Source organism: Podarcis filfolensis (assembly GCF_964270895.1).
Source record: "Podarcis filfolensis genome assembly, chromosome: 10".
Taxonomy (NCBI): Eukaryota; Metazoa; Chordata; class Lepidosauria; order Squamata; family Lacertidae; genus Podarcis; species Podarcis filfolensis.
In genome coordinates this window covers 68,771,649-68,790,596 of record NC_139612.1, presented here as the reverse complement: position 1 = coordinate 68,790,596, position 18,948 = coordinate 68,771,649, and the positions used below count along the sequence as shown (strand labels likewise).

At 47.1% G+C, this 18,948-nt stretch overlaps 3 protein-coding genes across 3 annotated transcripts in view; all 3 read right to left on the bottom strand.

The window, feature by feature from the left end:
- Positions 1–7,018, bottom strand: part of LOC310744058 (uncharacterized protein) — a gene marked incomplete at its 5' end in the record, with an annotated part of 173,477 nt that extends 166,459 nt beyond the window's left edge. Inside the window, 2 exons of the mRNA XM_083574801.1 lie at positions 4,721–4,852; positions 7,000–7,018. Of these exons, the coding sequence (XP_083430927.1) occupies positions 4,721–4,852; positions 7,000–7,018 (151 nt within the window). The remainder of the gene's footprint in view (positions 1–4,720; positions 4,853–6,999) is intronic.
- LOC310744059 (uncharacterized protein) overlaps positions 1–10,888 on the bottom strand; it is a gene marked incomplete at its 3' end in the record, with an annotated part of 75,206 nt that extends 64,318 nt beyond the window's left edge. The window contains exons 1-5 of the mRNA XM_083574802.1: positions 10,766–10,888; positions 7,446–7,595; positions 5,392–5,586; positions 4,713–4,852; positions 1,163–1,290 (exon numbers count right to left, since the gene is read on the bottom strand). Coding sequence (XP_083430928.1) covers positions 1,163–1,290; positions 4,713–4,852; positions 5,392–5,551 — 428 coding nt within the window. The 5' untranslated portion in view covers positions 5,552–5,586; positions 7,446–7,595; positions 10,766–10,888. The remainder of the gene's footprint in view (positions 1–1,162; positions 1,291–4,712; positions 4,853–5,391; positions 5,587–7,445; positions 7,596–10,765) is intronic.
- Positions 10,889–12,111: 1,223 nt separating this feature from the next.
- LOC310744057 (collagen alpha-1(VII) chain-like) overlaps positions 12,112–18,948 on the bottom strand; it is a gene marked incomplete at its 3' end in the record, with an annotated part of 50,354 nt that continues 43,517 nt past the window's right edge. Inside the window, exons 12-15 of the mRNA XM_083574800.1 lie at positions 17,108–17,254; positions 15,459–15,578; positions 12,939–13,097; positions 12,112–12,158 (exon numbers count right to left, since the gene is read on the bottom strand). Of these exons, the coding sequence (XP_083430926.1) occupies positions 12,112–12,158; positions 12,939–13,097; positions 15,459–15,578; positions 17,108–17,254 (473 nt within the window). The remainder of the gene's footprint in view (positions 12,159–12,938; positions 13,098–15,458; positions 15,579–17,107; positions 17,255–18,948) is intronic.

The following is an 18,948-nucleotide window of genomic DNA, read 5'->3' as shown; positions in this document are numbered from 1 at the left end:
CACAGGAGGAGAAAGGAAAAAGAAAAAAGAAAGAGGGGGAGGGGGTCAAGTTGATTCCAAGCCAAAAGCCAGGTGGAACAACTCTGTCTTACAGGCCCTGCGGAAAGAAATCAGATCCTGCAGGGCCCTGGTCTCTTGGGACAGAGCGTTCCACCAGGCCGGAGCCAGTGTTGAAAAGGCCCTGGCTCTGGTTGAGGCTAATCGGACTTCCTTAGGGCTCGGGACCTCTAGGGTGTTGCTATTTATGGACCTTGAGGCTCTCTGTGGGGCATACCGGGAGAGGCGGTCCCGTAGGTACGAGGGTCCTAGGCCATGAAGGGCTTTAAAGGTCAAAAGCAGCACCTTAAATCTGACCCTGTACTCCACCGGGAGCCAGTGCAGCTTGAAAAGCACTGGGTGAATCTGCTCCCATGGCAGAGACCCCGTGAGGAGCCTCGCTGCAGCATTCTGCACCCGCTGGAGTTTCTGGGACAGCTTCAAGGGCAGCCCCGCGTAGAGCGAATTACAGTAGTCAAGCTTATTTTAAAGATCTAGTGATCTTGGGGGACACGGGTGGTGCTGTGGGTTAAACCACATAGCCTAGGACTTGCCGATCAGAAGGTCGGCGGTTCGAGTCCCCATGACAGGGTGAGCTCCTGTTGCTCGGTCCCAGCTCCTGCCAACCTAGCAGTTCGAAAGCACATCCAAGTGCAAGTAGATAAATAGGTACCACTCCGGCGGGAAGGTAAACGGCATTTCCGTGTGCTGCTCTGGTTCGCCAGAAGTCAGCTTAGTCATGCTGGCCACATGACCCAGAAGCTGTATGCCGGCTCCCTCGGCCAATAAAGCGAGATGAGCGCCGCAACCCCAGAGTCGGCCACGACTGGACCTAACGGTCAGGGGTCCCTTTACCTTTACCTTTAGTGATCTTGGAGTGAAAGTTCCTTGGGCACTTTGTGGGTGGGAGTATTATAATTAACCTGTGTTTTTGCTTTCATTTGAACTTTCAGGAGGGGTGCCTTTCAACCAGGTAACAACATTATTATTATTATTATTATTATTATTATTATTATTATTATTATTAAATTTGTATGCCACCCTTCATTCACAGATCTCAGGGCGGTTTACAACATAAACACACAAAATAATTTTTTAACAAAGAAAACACTGGACGGTGCAATACTCGCCGGTTTTTGTGTTTCCGCCAGCATAGCGGAGTCTCTTGAGAGCTTTCAAAACCCCGTTCCGGTCCCTATACCGGTTAAAGTGGAATTCCGTCCTGGGCTCCTCACTGTACTGAGCTACAGCAATCTAGCATGAGAAGGCGAAAGAAGCATCCGAGTTTAGCCAGAAAACAAGGAGCAGAAAGAAAATCATTCTGATTGCAAGCGTTCCCATTTCGCTAGCAAAGCCAGCCAAGATCAACTAAGCAGCGGTTCCTAAAATTGCCCGTACAATTGCTCATCCCAGCAACTAACAGAGCAACCCCCCCCCCAAAAAAAAACCAAGCAGACAGTGGCAGGACAGGAGGGCAGGGCAGGATCCACAGCCCCATTCCCACCCCTCTCTGTATATATGTAATTTTTATTTTTATTTTTTTGCTCCGCCAAGCTTACGACTTCCCCCCTTCCCTTCAACCGGTATCCCATATCAAATCCAATCTTGCATTCTAACTCTTTACAATATCTCTACATTGTAGGATTTACTTCAGTCCTGCTAGTGTCTACAAATTTTTAAAGTTACCATTTAAATATACAATAAATTTACTCCAGTCTCTCTGGAATTTCTGATCGTCCTGGTCTCGGATCCTGCAAGTCAGTTTGGCCAACTCAGCAAAATCCATCATCTTTGCCTGCCACTCCGCAATGGTAGGAATTTCTTGTAATTTCCAGTTTGGGGCCAACAAAATCCTCGCTGCAACTGCGGCATACATGGATAGTCTTTGATCTGTCTTCATAATCTCATTTCCCATCAAGCCTAGCAAAAATGCTTCTGGCTTTTTGGGAAAAGTATATCTAAACATCTTCTTTAGTTCAGTGTAGATTGATTCCCAAAATGTTTTTACTTTATCACAAGTCCACCACATATAATAATAATAATAATAATAATAATAATAATAATAATAATAATTTATTATTTGTACCCCGCCCATCTGGCTGGGTTTCCCCAGCCACTCTGGGCGGCTTCCACAAAGACCAAAAATACACTAAGATGTCACACATTAAAAACTTCCCTGAAAAGCGCTGCCTTCAGATGTCTTCTGAATGTCAGGTAGTTGTTTATCTCTTTGACATCTGATGGGAGGGCGTTCCACAGGGTGGGCGCCACTACCGAGAAGGCCCTCTGCCTGGTTCCCTGTAGCTTTGCTTCTCACAATGAGGGAACCGCCAGAAGGCCCTCAGAGCTGGACCTCAGTGTCCGGGCAGAAAGATGGGGGTGGAGACGCTCCTTCAGGTATACTGGACCAAGGCCAACCAGAGCATGCACTACTCTGGCGAGGCAGTCCATGGGCAGGTAGGGTCTCAGCCTGCATATCAGATGGAGCTGCCGTGGATACAGAATTGACCTGAGCCTCCGTGGACAGCTGTGAGCCCAAAATGACTCCCAGGCTGCGCACCTGCTCCTTCAGGGGCACAGTTACCCCATTCAGGACCAGGGAGTCCTCCACACCAGCCCACCCCCTGTCCCCCAAAAACAGTACTTCTGTCTTGTCAGGATTCAACCTCAATCTGTTAGCCGCCATCCATCCTCCAACCGCCTGGTAAAAATCTCTATCTACACTCTTACGTTTCCAACGTGTTTTGTCCCTCATCCCACAGCCCCATTCCTCATGCCAACTGGGGTGGAAGAGGGGCAGGAGAAAGCCTGCTTGGATCTATGGTAGCCTACAGCTGGTGGAGCGACTGAGCCCAGGTGAAGGGGGCTAAATTGAGCCATTTCCTGCCTCCACCCAGAACACCCACATTCCAGAGCTTTGCATGGGCTGCCATGACCAGGAAGCCCACTTATAGTCCTTCTGCACCCTGTATTTTCAGCGGGACCTTAGTGCAGAAAGAGTGATGTTTGTGTGACTTCACAGGTGGAGGCCAGCGGAGATCTCTTGGGCTCAACGGAGGGAGGCGTCAGTGTTAGAATTCCTGCTCCATGATTGCAGTCATGGGATTTTTGTCTATCACATGACAGTCTATGTTTTGACTCCACAGAGTGGGAAGTGACGGAGACAGGATGTTTGTGTTACTGTGTTCCGTGAAGTGGGACTATTGTCCTTTGTTCTTTTTCTCTTAGCTGTCTGATGCTAGAGAGAGAGAGAGCCATGTTGCAGTGCTCTGTGTGTGTTTATATATTAGATCATATAGTATAATATATATAGTTTATATAGTATATAGTATATAGTTTATAGATTAGATTATATTATATAGTAGATTAGCCAAAATGCTGAGTTGCTGAGGTCTGTTACACAACTGTGCAAACTCTGAGAATCCCTAAGTGTGCCAGTGCTCTGTGTGTGTTTATATATTAGATTATACTGTATAATATATATAGTTTATATAGTATATAGTATATAGTTTATATATTAGATTATATTATATAGTAGATTAGCCAAAATGCTGAGTTGCTGAGGTCTGTTACACAACTATGCAAACTCTGAGAATCCCTAAGTGTGCCAGTGTCTGTAGGCATCAGTCACTGTGATGTTTGGGCTGAAGAAAGCTTATGAAGCTCCCAAACGATCCACCAGGAGGGAGAGAACATGCCAGTCGGGCATGTGTCTCTGCCAGGGTCCTACTAAAGTGTAGCTTGAACTCCTGACAGTCAGCCTCTTTCAACCCGTAGAACCCACAGATCCTTCCATCCCTAGTCTCAGAAAAAGGAGACGATGGGCAGGGGCGTTCCAAGGGGGGGGCGGCTCGCTCTGGGTACCATTCCAAAGGGGGGGGGGTTGACAAAATGCCAACCCCGGATTGGCGGCACCCCCCAAGGCACACAGCACGCGCTGTGCACCCCCCGGGACATGCACCACACCCCCTGGGACGAGCGCCACTCCGGGTACTGGAGCAGGTTGCTTCGCCTCTGACGATAGGGAGCCCCCGCCGTGTAAAGGCCAGAGGCATCATATCACATCAATTCTGAACTTCAGGAGCGCAGGGTTCTGCTGTGCTCATGCAGAGGTTGCAGATTTCTACACGGGCATCTGGTCGGCCGCAGGATGGTGGACTGATGGGTCACTGGCCTGATCCAGCAGGCTTATTGTATGTAGGTCCACAAATAGCAACACTTTGGAGGTCCCAAGCCTCAAGGAGGTTAGATTGGTTTCAACTAGGGCCAGGGTCTTTTCAATACTGGCCCCGACATGGTGGGACGCTCTGTCACAAGAGACTAGGGCCCTGCGGGACTTGACATCTTTCCGCAGGGCCTGCAAGACAGAGCTGTGCCGCCTGGCCATTGGTTTGGACTCGGTCTGACCCTTATGTTTCCCTACCCTTATGGTCTTGATTTATCAGCTATTTTAAAATGAGGCTGCATTTTAAATTGCATTTTAACCTGTATTTTAAATTGGGTTCTTTCCCCCTCTCTTTCCCCCCTATTATGTTTTTACTGGGATTTTATTGGTGTTAGCCACCCTGAGCCCGGCTCTGGCCAGGGAGGGCAGGGTATTAATTAAATATTATTATTATTATTATTATTATTTTATTAGTGACCTGTGCAAACATCTGCATCACAGAAGCTTTTACCTGTGTACCTTCAGGCCCAATTCTGGGGAAATAAGAGACGATGCGGAAGAGGAAGTCCTTTATTTTGGCAAAGTTACTTTGGCCGATGCTCGACGATTCATCCACCAGAAAGGCAATGTCTGCTTTGGATTTGCTGCAGACTAGGAGTGAGAAAGGAAGACAGTGGCCTCTGTCAATCACAGACCATGTCCATAAGCCCCCCTCCCTGCCCCATTTTTAAAAATGTAGTAACCATGCTCTGGAGACGATTGGGGAGGTAAGTTAGTAACCTCATGGTTCCTAGCCAATCTGAACTATGCACGTAAGTTTCTGCTGTGAACAGAAACAATGAGTTTCTCAGTGGCCGAAGCTTATACACCTGATCAAAACATGGCCAGGCCCTTTCACACTGGGATCACTATGGATTCCTGGACACACCCTTTAGGAAAATAGCAGGGCATTTTTTGTGGTGGCCCCTTCATTATGAACCACCTTCCTAGAGCTCAAATCCACAATCCTTCGTGAAATGCTTCCAGATATTTATTTTACAACCATTCAAGGTCTCACTGCTGTGAGTTTTGACCGATTCTCAAGTTTTTTTATTTTATTATCTTCATAAGCCTCCTAGGGTGGACTTGATGATGGGCCGTACACTCATTGTAAACATAAATTAAGAAGCAGTTGAGAGTCTCAAGCTCACCTGGGCCAGGGGTGGTAGCTGGCGGTGCTGTTGCCTTAGGGATCCTGGCTGCGTGTGCAGAGGTGGTTCTTGGCCTGAGAGAGGTGGTTGCTGGAGGAGTGGATTGTCTTGAACTCAATGGCAGGGATCTAGTTGTAATAGGTTTTGCAGATGGAACCATTGGAAGGGGAACGGAGAGGTTCCCACGAGATCCTGCTGCAGACAAACAATGCAAAAAGGAAATGTAAGTAGCATTCTGAAATGAACCACTTCTGGGCGCAAGGAAGGGACCATATTTTGGAATGCTCCACTAGGTGGCGCTGTGGGTTAAACCACAGAGCCTAGGACTTGCCGATCAGAAGGTTGGTGGTTCGAATCCCTGCGACGGGGTGAGCTCCTGTTGCTCGGTCCCTGCTCCTGCCAACCTAGCAGTTCGAAAGCACGTCAAAGTGCAAGTAGATAAATAGGTACTGCTCCGACGGGAAGGTAAACGGCGTTTCCGTGCACTGCTCTGGTTCGCCAGAAGCGGCTTAGTCATGCTGGCCACATGACCCGGAAGCTGTACGCTGGCTCCCTCGGCCAATAAAGCGAGATGAGCGCTGCAACCCCAGAGTCGGCCACGACTGGACCTAATGGTCAGGGGTCCCTTTACCTTTTTACTGAGTAAAAAGTAAGAGGGGGCTCGTTCCGCTTGCTTTCCCCTCTGGTCCTGATCCCATGAAGAGGAACTGAAACTCCACAAGTCCCAGAGAGATGGGCGTCCCTGTTAGAATCCCTGCTCCGTGATTGCAGTCATGGGATTGTTGTCTTTTACATGACAATATGTGTTTCAACTCCATAGAGTGGGAAGTGACGGAGACAGGATGTTTGTGTTACTGTGTTCCATGAAGTGGGACTGTTGTCCATTGTTCTTTTTCTCTTTTCTGTCTGATGCTAGAGAGAGAGGGAGCCATGTTGCAGTGCTCCGTGTGTGTTTATATGTAAATAAAGATTAGCCAAAATGCTGAGTTGCTGAGGTCTGTTACACAAGTTGCGCAAACTTTGCGGACCCCTAAGTGTGCCGGTATCAGTTGGCACCGGTCGTTGTGATGTTCAGGCTGAAGAAAGCTTATGAAGCTCCCGAACGATCAGCCAGGAGGGAGAGAACATGCCAGTCGGGCATGTGTCTCTACCAGAGTCCTACTCGAGTGTAGGCTGAACTCCTGACAGTTCACCGCCTGAGGTTCAGAGAACGATGTCCTTGAAAAGAAACTGTCAAACACACAAACGAGCCTCCTTCATGCCATCTCCAAATATCTCAAGGAAGAAGCTTGTTAATAAAGTTGTAGACAAGGTGCTGGCGTTTTGCACCTGTTTCGCCCTGGCGGTCCAAGTAATCAAGAGGCCGCTGTTCGCCTGTGATGGGGCCCTTTTACTGGGGCTTGCAGATAGCACACTCCCAAGGTAGTTTTCTGGGCTTCTTCAGTGGTCTAATCTCAAAGCCTTGTTATGTATATTGATATTCAATTTTATAGAGAATACTATTTATTGGCTTAAGCTTAAGAGACTGATTTGCAGTCTACAACTTCATTAACATCCATCTACAACTTCACTAGCATCTCTCGGTATTGTGAACAACACCGAGCTTACCCTTTGTTGGTATCTTCATGAACTTACCTAAAAAGATAAAGAAAACAAAAGATGGAGTTAAGCACTTGAAAAATCCATTGAAACCAGACATTATAAGTTCATCTTAGATTGGGTAGTTCGCAAGTCTCTGTGGCTTTGCATAAGGTTTTGTATTTTTCTCAGAAGATTGATAAAGAATGCATAATCATCACCCCTAGCTAGGAAGACCAGTGGTCAGGGATGATGGGAATTGTAGTCCCAAAACAGCTAGAGACCCATGTTTAGGAAACCCTGCCATAGAGAGACACAAGGCGATTTGTAGTAAGCTCGGCTCTTGCACAATTTGCTGTGTGGCAGCTAGCCAAGAATGCAAGACTAGCCCATGACTTAATGTTTACTACCTTAGCCACGGCAAAATAATTCACTGCCCCAGCTCAGCAATGTTCCCTTGCGAACCCTGCAGTTACCGGTGCCTTGAGTAAGGGTCACGACTCTTCCATCGGAGGCTCCAAACACAGCACAAATCCCAATGGTGTACTGGGTATCAGGCAGCAAATTTTCCAAACGGTAAACAAGAACTCCGCTGTCTAGGATATGGCTCTGAGCAGTGTCTTTCTCTGAAACAGAAATACCAACGGCCAAGTTTGCTTTCCTCCTTGCAAAACAGCAGGTTGCTGTTATTATTCATCAGTATCCATGGCCCTTTCCCAGAGCTTACAATCTGAGGCTCTAACTACATGTGAGACCCTATCTGCCCACGGACTGTCTCGACAGAGTGGTGCATGCTCTGGTTATCTCCCGCTTGGACTACTGCAATGCTCTCTACGTGGAGCTACTTTTGAAGGTGACCCGGAAACTACAACTAATCCAGAATGCGGCAGCTAGACTGGTGTCTGGGAGCGGCTGCCAATATCACATAACACCGGTCTTGAAAGACCTACATTGGCTCCCAGTATGTTTCCGAGCACAATTCAAAGTGTTGGTGCTGACCTTTAAAGCCCTAAATGGCCCCGGTCCAGTATATCTGAAGGAGCGTCTCCACCCTATCGTTCTACCCGGATGCTGAGGTCCAGCTCTGAGGGCCTTCTGACAGTTCCCTCACTGCGAGAAGCCAAGTTACAGGGAACCAGGCAGAGGGCCTTCTCGGTAGTGGTGCCTGCCCTGTGGAACGCCCTCCCACCAGATGTCAAAGAGAAAAACAACTACCAGACTTTTAGAAGACATCTGAAGGCAGCCCTGTTTAGGGAAGCTTTTAATGTTGGATGTATTACGTTATTTTGATATTTTGTTGGGAGCTGCCCAGAGTGGCTGGGGAAGCCCAGCCAGATGGGCAGGGTATAAATAATATATTATTATTATTATTATTATTATTATTATTATTATTATTATGTTGTGGCGGGTTTTTAAATCCCTAAAAAACCCTGGCAAACAGTGAATCACAGTAGAGGAAGAGCATATGGAGGGATTTTTCTTAACCTTTCCCTCTCCAGCCTCTTCTCAGCTCAAAATCATCTTCCCTTAAGCTTGGCAGGTGAAAGATGCCAAAGTTTTATGGCGTGCCAATCACCATAAAACATGACAAACTTGATTGATCAGGCCCAGCACACTTCTGATTAGCAGAAAAAAGGTGGGGTCCATGAAGCTTTTCCTGTGTGTCCCACCATGGATGATAAAAGCAGACTAGGGAGGGCACATTTGAGCTGGAAAATGACATAACAATTTATTTCACCCAAGATGTGGCCTGCTTAGGGATGCATGGGGTTTTGGAAACAAGCAAGCATGTAGTTTGGGCTGCAGATCGTGTGGAATGCGTGCTTTTATTATTATTAAAATAATTTCAGTAGTAGAAAATAAAGTGAGGAAGGGAGAAGAAAAGTGCAACAAATAAAATAAGAAAGATAGAATATGATATAGTTACTAGTATCTGTTGCATTTCCATACATAGGAATAATAATATTGTCCTAATACATATATGGGACACGGGTGGCGCTGTGGGTTAAACCACAGAGCCTAGGACTTGCCAATCAGAAGGTTGGCAGTTCGAATCCCCGCAATGGGGTGAGCTCCCGTTGCTCGGTCCCTGCTCCTGCCAACCTAGCAGTTCGAAAGCACGCCAGTAGATAAATAGGTACCACTCCGGCGGGAAAGTAAACGGCATTTCTGTGCGCTGCTCTGGTTTGCCAGAAGCGGCTTAGTCATGCTGGCCACATGACCCGGAAGATGTACGCCGGCTCCCTCAGCCAGTAAAGTGAGATGAGCGCCGCAACCCCAGAGTCGGCCACGACTAACAACATATCTTCTGTAGAAATCAATTCCAAATGTCAGTATATTTATCCAAACAAAGTCTATGTCTATAAGTTCATATGTTGCGAGGGTTAACATGTCATCTATCAATTGATTAAAGGGGATTGTATATTTCTACTTCCAATTCATCAAAACAGTTGTACCTCAGAAGTTGAATGGAATCCGTTCCGGAATTCTGTTCGACTTCCAAAACATTCGGAAACCAAGGCACAGCTTCTGATTGGCTGCAGGAAGCTCCTGCAGCCAATCGGAAGCTGCATCGGACATTCAGGTTCCAATGAACGTTCGCAAACCGGAACACTCACTTCCAGGTTTGTGGCATTCGGGAGACAAAACGTTCGACTCGCAAGGCATTTGGGATCCCACGGACGATTGTACTAGTCTTTCGGAATGTGTGCTTTAACTCTGATAACATCTCTTGCTTCTCTGCATGGAGGACCTAGAGGGGTGGGTGTGTCAGAACTTGCGTTCGACCGAGCTACTCCTCCGGTCGAGTCCTCTGACGGTGATTAACAACCTGAACCTTTGATGAGGCTCCAGGCACGTTCCCTAATTACGCAGAGTATACAAGCAGCAGCGAAGGGCGAGAAATATGAGCTACATTGCTAAGAGTTTTATTTCTAACTACGCAGACAGAAAAGAAATATACAACCTCTCTCTGTGAAAGCAGAGAGGCAACTGGTACAAAGAAACAGGAAACCAGTAATATCAACATCTGTCTCCCATCTCCCGTGAGACTTCCAACAGTCTGGAATCTCTGGAATGTCTCCACCCCCAAGGAGCGTCTCCATCCCCATCATTCTGCCCGGACGCTGAGGTCCAGCTCCGAGGGCCTTCTGGCGGTTCCCTCATTGCGAGAAGCAAAGCTACAGGGAACCAGGCAGAGGGCCTTCTCGGTAGTGGCGCCTGCCCTGTGGAACGCCCTCCCATCAGATGTCAAAGCGATAAAGAACTACCTGACATTCAGAAGACACCTTAAGGCAGCCCTGTTCAGGGAAGTTTTTAATGTGTGATATTTTAGTGTATTTTTGGTTTTTGTGGAAGCCGCCCAGAGTGGCTGGGGAAACCCAGCCAGATGGGCGGGGTACAAATAAATAAATAATAATAATAATAATAATAATTATTATTATTATTATTATTATTATTATTATTATTATTATTTAAACAGAGTCTTGTGACTCCAAGCACTGCCCAGTGGCACAAACAGAAACCTAACAGGGTGGTGGTGCAGAAAGTAGCCTACTGAACAAAGATAATTTTAACATTTGTTCCCCTGCCCACTTTAGCCTTTGCCTCCACCCCCTGCTGTCATGTGGCCCCTGGAAGGTCACCCAGAAAGGAATGTGGCCCTCAGACTGAAAAAGGTTTCCCACCCCTGAACTAAGTTATCTCATATGGTCACACTTCGCACGAAACACCCTTAGGCTTTTCGTTACAGAGGGTATTTTACATGGACAAATGCCAGGGACGGACGTCAACATACCTAGCTCGGTTCCAGATGGTTTCCAGACAATCTTATATTTGTTGGCTGCAGGCACAGCGCTCCAGGACAGAGAGATGGAGGTGCTTGTGGAAGAGGTTGCCTTGAAATGAGTCACATAACCCAGAGGAGCTACCAAGAAAAGGGGTATATTAATAGAGTCCAGTGCCGGATTTACGTATAAGCTAAACAAGCTACAGCTTAGGGCCCCACTCTCTTGGGGGCCCCAAAAAAATATAAAGGGGAAAAAACCTAGATGTACATTTCCAAAATATAAGATAAAAAACAAGTAAAATAAAACCTACATACAGCAACACTGTTTTGTGTTGTGTAGGCTCCTATGATATAAGTGGGGCTGTGAGTTAAACCACAGAGCCTAGGACTTGCCGATCAGAAGGTTGGCGGTTCGAATCCCCGTGATGGGGTGAGCTCCCATTGCTCGGTCCCTGCTCCTGCCAACCTAGCAGTTCGAAAGCATGTCAAAGTGCAAGTAGATAAATAGGTACCGCTCCGGTGGGAAGGTAAATGGCGTTTCCGTGCGCTGCTCTGGTTCGCCAGAAGCGGCTTAGTCATGCTAGCCACATGACCCAGAAGCTGTACGCCGGAACCAATAAAGCGAGATGAGCACCGCAACCCCAGGGTCGGCCATGACTGGACCTAATGGTTGGGGGTCCCATTACCTTTACCTTTAGGCTCCTATGATATAAGTAATGGGCCCCGCCTGCTAGCCTGCTCCCTACAATATCACTGGTTTGCTCATTTCTATATATAGAGTGCCTACATTCTGCATGGACTGATTGCATGGCAACAGGTGCAAATGGCTTGAGATACCTATTAGGTCCATAAATTACCATATAGCATATATGCAACACAAAAAACAGTGACCATTTGTTGTTGACAAAGGACAGCTGGATATATAAAGGGCCCCATTACCTTCAGTAATTTAGGGCCTCGTCAAACCTAAAACCAACCCTGATAGGGTCTGTCATTTTAGGGGGTGAAACTCAAATTTTGCAAACTTCTTCAGCAAGAGGCCTTAAAAAATATGCTTTTGGGTGTGAGGAATTCAAACCTGCTATTATTTTTTGTGACTGGAAAACATTTACCTTCTGAAAATGCCAGGCAATGCTTAATAATCATCATCAACATAATAGTAATAATATAACTGCAAGTATCTGGCAATTGTTTTTAATGATTGCAGTTTTACACACATCTTATATTCCAAGCAAAACAAAATCATATTAGTTTAACCAAAATATATTTGGAATTCCCAAGCCATGTTACAATTTTTTAGCATACCACCTTTTTTTGGAATTTGGAAGATGCAAAATGCAACCCTCCCTTGTGTATTAAACATTGGCTAGTGGAGGAAGATTTCTTAAGAGGAACTCACAACCTGAATGGAAGGGAGGGCAGGGGCAGCAAAATCTCAAGCTCTCAAGAAGTCAGTTTGGAACGATATTGTATGTAGAAGTACTGTTTTGGGGGGACAGGAGGCAGGTGGGTGTGGAGGACTCCCTGGTCCTGAATGGGGTAACTGTGCCCCTGAAGGACCAGGTGCGCAGACTGGGAGTCATTCTGGACTCACAGCTGTCCATGGAGGCGCAGGTCAATTCTGTGTCCAGGGCAGCTGTTTACCAACTCCATCTGGTATGCAGGATGAGACCCTATCTGCCCACAGACCGGTCTTGAAATACCTACATTGGTTCCCAGTACGTTTCCAAGCACAATTCAAAGTGTTGGTCCTGACCTTTAAAGCCCAAAACGGTGTCGGTCCAGTATATCTGAAGGAGCATCTCCACCCCCATCGTTCTGCCCGGATGCTGAGGTCCAGCGCCGAGGGCCTTCTGGCGGTTCCCTCACTGCGAGAAGCAAAGCTACAGGGAACCAGGCAGAGGGCCTTCTCGGTGGTGGCACCCGCCCTGTGGAACGCCCTCTCACCAGATGTCAAAGAGAACAACAACTACCAGACTTTTAGAAGACATCTGAAGGCAGCCCTGTTTAGGGAAGCTTTTAATGTTTGACGGACTATGGTATTTTAATATTATGTTGGATGCCGCCAGAGTTGCTGGGGAAACCAAGCCAGATGGGCGGGGTATAAATATTATTATTATTATTATGCATGGTGGAGGGGAGGTCCAGTTCCTTTTTTTCTCTGCGATGCAAATGTACTCACAGGTCCTCGCAGTAATGGTGATCCCCGGACCCTCTACCGAACCGAAAAGGACATACAGCGAAATCACATATTCCGTGTTATCAGCCAAAGTTTGCAGGCGGTAAGCCGTATGGGAGCTGTTCAGAGCAAGCTGCCGCGGTCGGTCTCTTCCAAAGAACTCTTGGAACGCACAGAAACGGGTAAAAGACGGAGAGCAGAATCCTCAGTGTGTGTGTTTTACGTAGTTTTCGTTTATTTATAAAAGTTATTTCCATGCCACCAGCCCTCAGGGCGATGTGCAGCGTTGAAACGTAAAACACCATTTAAAAAAATTTAAAAATACAGATAATCATGTAGGAGGCTGACTAATTTAAAAAAAAGGAAATTAAAACAGCTCCATAGACCTGTCAGCATTCTAAAAAGTCGTCATAAGATGCCTGCAAGTCAGAAGTGAGGGTGCCACAGCGTGGGAAGGATTAAACGAAATTCTTTTAGTTCAGGCCACTTGGAATAGCTGAATAGCTCAGCCGGTACAGCTTGAGACTCTTAATCTCACGGCTGTGGGTTTGAGCTCCACCTTGGGCAAAAAAATCCTTCATTTCAGGGGGTTGGACTAGATGACCCTCTGGATCCCCTCCAATTCTACAGTTCTATCGTTCTACAAAATAGCAGTCCTCTTCCAGATGATATCAGTGATCAGGCTGGGATATAATGGCTCAGGAGGTCCTTAAGCTATCCTGGACCCAAGTTGTTCAGGGCTTTGTATGTCAAAACAAGAGCCTTCAGCCTGTGCCCTGCCAATGGTTTAGCCGAGGTTCCACATGCTGTCGTGGGACGCGGATGGCGCTGTGGGTTAAACCACAGAGCCTAGGACTTGCCAATCAGAAGGTCGGCGGTTCGAATCCCCGTGACGGGGTGAGCTCCCGTTGCTCGGTCCTTGCTCCTGCCAACTTAGCAGTTCGAAAGCACGTCAAAGTGCAAGTAAATAAATAGGTACCACTGTGGTGGGAAGGTAAACAGCATTTCCGTGCGCTGCTCTGGTTCGCCAGAAGCGGCTTAGTCATGCTGGCCACATGACCTGGAAGCTGTATGCCGGCTCCCTCAGCCAATAAAGTGAGATGAGCGCTGCAACCCCAGACTTGGCCACGACTGGACCTAATGGTCAGGGGTCCCTTTACCTTTACCTTTACCTTTACTACATGCTGTCAGCCACCGGCCCCTATCAGCAGCCTAACCAGTGCCAGATTTATGTATAAGCTAAACAAGCTACAGCTTGGGGCCCCACTCTCTTGGGGTCCCCAAAAAATATAAAGGGAAAAAAACCTGGATGTACATTTCCAAAATATAAGATAAAAAACAAATAAAATAAAACCTACATACAGCAACAGTGTTTTGTGTTGTGTAGGCTCCTATGATGCAAGTCATGGGCCCCACCTGCTAGCCTGCTCCCTAAAATATCACTGGTTTGCTCATTTCTATATACAGGGTGCCTGCATTCTGCTATTTATAATTATTAGTAATTTACACCTATTATTATTTCATATTATAGCAAGTTTCTAGAGACTAGATTGTGAGTCTTTGTAAATTGTGTTGCAGAAGAAACTTTTGTTATTGCCAAATGCCAATGTGTTTGCATTATTAAGTTCGTTATGAATAAAAAATCATTTTAACTTAGAGCTTAGTAATTATTTCACTACTAATATACTTCTTCTTAATTGTGTTTCACTGTTAATATACTTCTTAATTGTACAGTGGGCACTCAGGTTGCGAACGTGATCCGTGCGGGATGCACGTTCGCAACCCGCAGCGGCGCATCTGCACACGTGCGGGTTGTGATTCTGCGCTTCTGTGCATGAGCAAAGCGCTATTTAGCACTTCTGCGCATGTGCGACCCCCGAAACCTGGAAGTAACCCATTCCGGTACTTCCGGGTTTCGGTGGGTCCGTAACATGAAAAAACGCAACCTGAAGCGTCTGTAACCCAAGGTATGGCTGTATTTCAGTTCAACAATTACTTTGATAAAATACATATTTTGTTATGTGCAAATGACTTTAGATACCTAGTGGGTCCATAAATTACCAGACAGCATACAGTGGAACCTCAGGTTACAGACGCTTCAGGTTACAGGCACCGCTAACCCATAAATTTTACCTCGGGTTAAGAACTTTGCTTTAGGATGAGAACAGAAATCGTGCAGCGGTGGCGCAGTGGCAGCAGGAGGCCCCATTAGCTAAAGTAGTGCTTCAGGTTAAGAACAGTTTCAGGTTAAGAACAGACCTCCGGAACGAATGAAGTTCTTAACCTGAGGTACCACTGTATATTCCACACAAAAAACAGCGACAATTTGTTGTTGACAAAGGACAGCTGGATATATCAAGGGCACCATTACCTTCAGCAGCTTAGGGCCTCATCAAACCTAAATCCGGCCCTGAGTCTAACCACTGCGTTCTGCACCAACCGTACCCTCCAGACCAGGTCCAAGGGCAGCCCCACATACAGTGACCCACAGATCAGGATGCTTTGCTGTGATGGTTCTCTTACCTGGCGTTGGGCCCCACGTCACCCGGTACCCAGTCGCCCCGGGCACCGCGTTCCAGGAAACCAGCACAGAACTGATGGTGACCTCGGTTGCTTTCAAAATCTGCACGGCGCTGGACGACACTGCGATGAACATTGAACAGGCAAGAGAAAGTGGAAAGGTCAGGATGGAGTTCCAACATGTTGGGTCGAGGGGCTGCTCATTCTGGGGGGAGGGGTGCAGGAACATCCCGCTGCTTCTCCAAAACTGGGTCTGTTATTTTGCAAATGAATGCTCACAAAGGAATGTGGGCACTTGGAAAACACCCATTGGGGCCACCTCCTTCTCCTCTCCCCTGGTAACAGGCCTGCACAGCTAAAGCAACCAGCCTCATTTTTTCTTGCAGGCATTGCTTGCAAGATAGGCTTATCCCTCATGAAGGCAATGCTTGCATAATGCAGGCTTCTTCTTCCTCCTCTCCCCATTGGTTGTTGGGGAGGAAGTGCCAAGCAGAGGGCGCCAGTTGTTGGCACTCTGGTTCCCAGGTGCCGAACAACCAGGTGGCTGTCGGCCTGTAAATCGTATGGAAGGGATTCTTACAGCTGGGCAGAAGAAGCCAGCTTTCATTCATGTGCTGTCAAAAGGATATCATTTTGTTGGCGGGAAGTTCGAAAGCACACCAGCGCAAGTAGACCTTCTGGCGGGAAGGTAAACGGCGTTTCCGTGCGCTGCTCTGGTTTGCCAGACGTGGCTTTGTCATGCTGGCCACATGACCCGGAAGCTGTATGCCGGCTCCCTCGGCCAATAAAGCGAGATGAGCGCCGCAACCCCAGAGTCGGCCATGACTGGACTTAATGGTCAGGGGTCCCTTTACCTTTACCTTTAGGCCACCCAGAGTGGCTGGGGAAACATGGTGTCAGGGAACTGACATCGGAGCGAGAGGCGGAGGCAAGGCTCCCAAGCGATGCTGGAGAAGGGCCCAGCAGGGAGAGAGGCAACTCATCGGCTGGGGAAGGAAATCAACGTAACACCAGGGATGAAGGGGGGCAGATGGGGGAATCAGCGAGGGGGCTCCAGGACTCCTCGCCGGAGACCAGCGGGGAGAGCACGAGTCCTCCGCTACCCACACCCACCCTGCGCAGAAGACTTCCGCGCAGGGAAAGTAGGCGTAGACTTGGCGTCAAAGAACTTCTTTGCTGGAAGAAGTTCAAGAAACGCCCACTGACGGATTCTGCTAGTGACTGAACAGCCACAAAGTGAATGGCTGTCCAGACAGAAAAGGTTTAACCAGGCAACCTAGCCTAGAGTGGCGGTAACTTACGCACGAGCAACCCCTAAAACCATTACACATGGCAAGATGGGAGGGATATAAATTAAATAATAACAATAACAATAACGATCACAATAACAATAACAATAACAATAACAATAATAATTAGTGAGTTGTCCCACCCACCCATCAAAGTTGACATGCGGGGTGGGACCCGGAGTCAAAGGAGTTCCTGGCTGCTCCCATCAGCAATTATGCTGCAGCGTTCTACACTAAGTGCAGCTCAAGGGAAGCCCCACATTGAGTGCATTGCAGCAATCCGATCTCGAAGTTGCTAGTGCCATCGCGGCCAGCATTTCTTGCAGGATTACATGAATTTTCCTCCACAGCGGTGAGACTTACAGGTCGTTGCCTTCGCAGTGACTATCGGTCCCTCAATGGCGCCAAAGACCGGATTCACCGTGACGACGTATTCATTGCCTGGCTGCAGACCTTGAATCCTGTAGTAGCTGTAAGTGTCACCCAAGTTCACGTTCTGGACGCTGCCTTCTGCAAACATATGAGAAATTGCATTATGGGGAATAAAGATTCAGTGTTTCTTTCTGCAAGGCACCAGAGAGATTGGACTGTGCAACTTTGGGGGACGTAATCCACTGGGAGCAGTCAAATACCACATTCCTTGTTTTCCTAGAGTGGACATGCAAGGGGATGTTTGGTCCAGCCAGTCGAAACTTCCAGTTCCTCCTGGCTGGAGAATCCTTCCTTGCATGTGACTAGAGGTGGGCATGACCTTACCTGTCCAGGTAACAAAAGGACGAGTCATGCAGCACTCTCTCTCTTTTACTTCCTTCTTCGTTTGACCAGCTTTTAGCTAGGGCTGCTCTGCTAGCTCTCAGCTAGCAGTAGCACTGGGGTTATTCCCCCATATGGGGTAGATCCACATGTACATATTTGTAACTAAGTCTGCCTTCTGCAACCCAACTGTGAACTGATGTGAGTAAACTTCTTTTATTGCTTTAAATAAGATTGTCATGTCTTTATTCTTCTAAGAGGGATTCAAGGGAATTTACCAGGGATTTACAATTCAATCTGAGACTGAATTGTATAATAGTGAGAGGCTCACACGAGCCTGCAACCAGCTATCTGCTGTGCAGTTAGAAAGGGAAATGTAACTCTGCTACATAAAGAAACTTGCTAGCGCAAGATAGGAAGGATATTAATAAACAATATATCCTCTCCTGCCACCCTGAACATACCTACAAACTTTTTGCCAACCTTGAGAAGAGAAAAGAAAAGAAAAGAAAAGAAAAGAAAAGAAAAGGATCATTGTCTGTAGGACTATAAACTGTATCAGGAGGTTTTTAATGTTTGATGGAGAGCTTTCCAAACTTTTCATGTTGGTGACACACTTTTTAGGCGTGCATCATTTCGCGACATTCAGTTTTACTTAATTGTTACAAACCACATAAAAGAAAATATACAGGAGGACTAATCATTCAAAAATATGGTAAAAGGTTAAGAAATGGGTCCTGGATTGCGTGTCTGGGTTAGAAGTGGTCTTGAGTTGGAAAAGGTTGAAAATCACTGATATAAAATAAATAAAATAACCCAAGAGGGTGAATGATTTTCCCCTCCCGGTGGCTTCTAATTAATTTTTTTTAAAAGATAAGTGCATGAGTGGTGCATGCTCTAGTTATCTCTCGCTTGGACTACTGCAATGCTCTCTACATGGGGCTACCTTTGAAAGTGACCTGGAAACTACAACTAATCCAGAATGCGGCAGCTAGACTGGTGACTGGGAGGGGCCGCCGAGTCCTGAAAGACCTACATTGGCTCCCAGTACGTTGGTGCTGACCTTGAAAGCCCTAAACAGCCTTGGTCCAGTATCCCTGAAGGAGCATCTCCACCCCCATCATTCTGCCCGGACCCTGAGGTCCAGCTCCGAGGGCCTTCTGGAGCTTCCCTCACTGCGAGAAGTGAGGTTACAGCGAACCAGGCAGAGGGCCTTCTCAGTAGTGGCACCCGCCCTGTGGAATGCCCTCCCAGCAGATGTCAAGGAAATAAACAACTATTTTACTTTTAAAAGACAACTAAAGGCGGCCCTGTTTAGGGAAGTTTTGAATGTCTGATGCTGTATTGTTTTTAATATTCGGTTGGAAGCCGCCCAGAGTGGCTGGGGAGGCCCAGCCAGATGGGTGGGGTATAAATAATAAATTATATTGTTGTTGTTGTCTGCTAATATA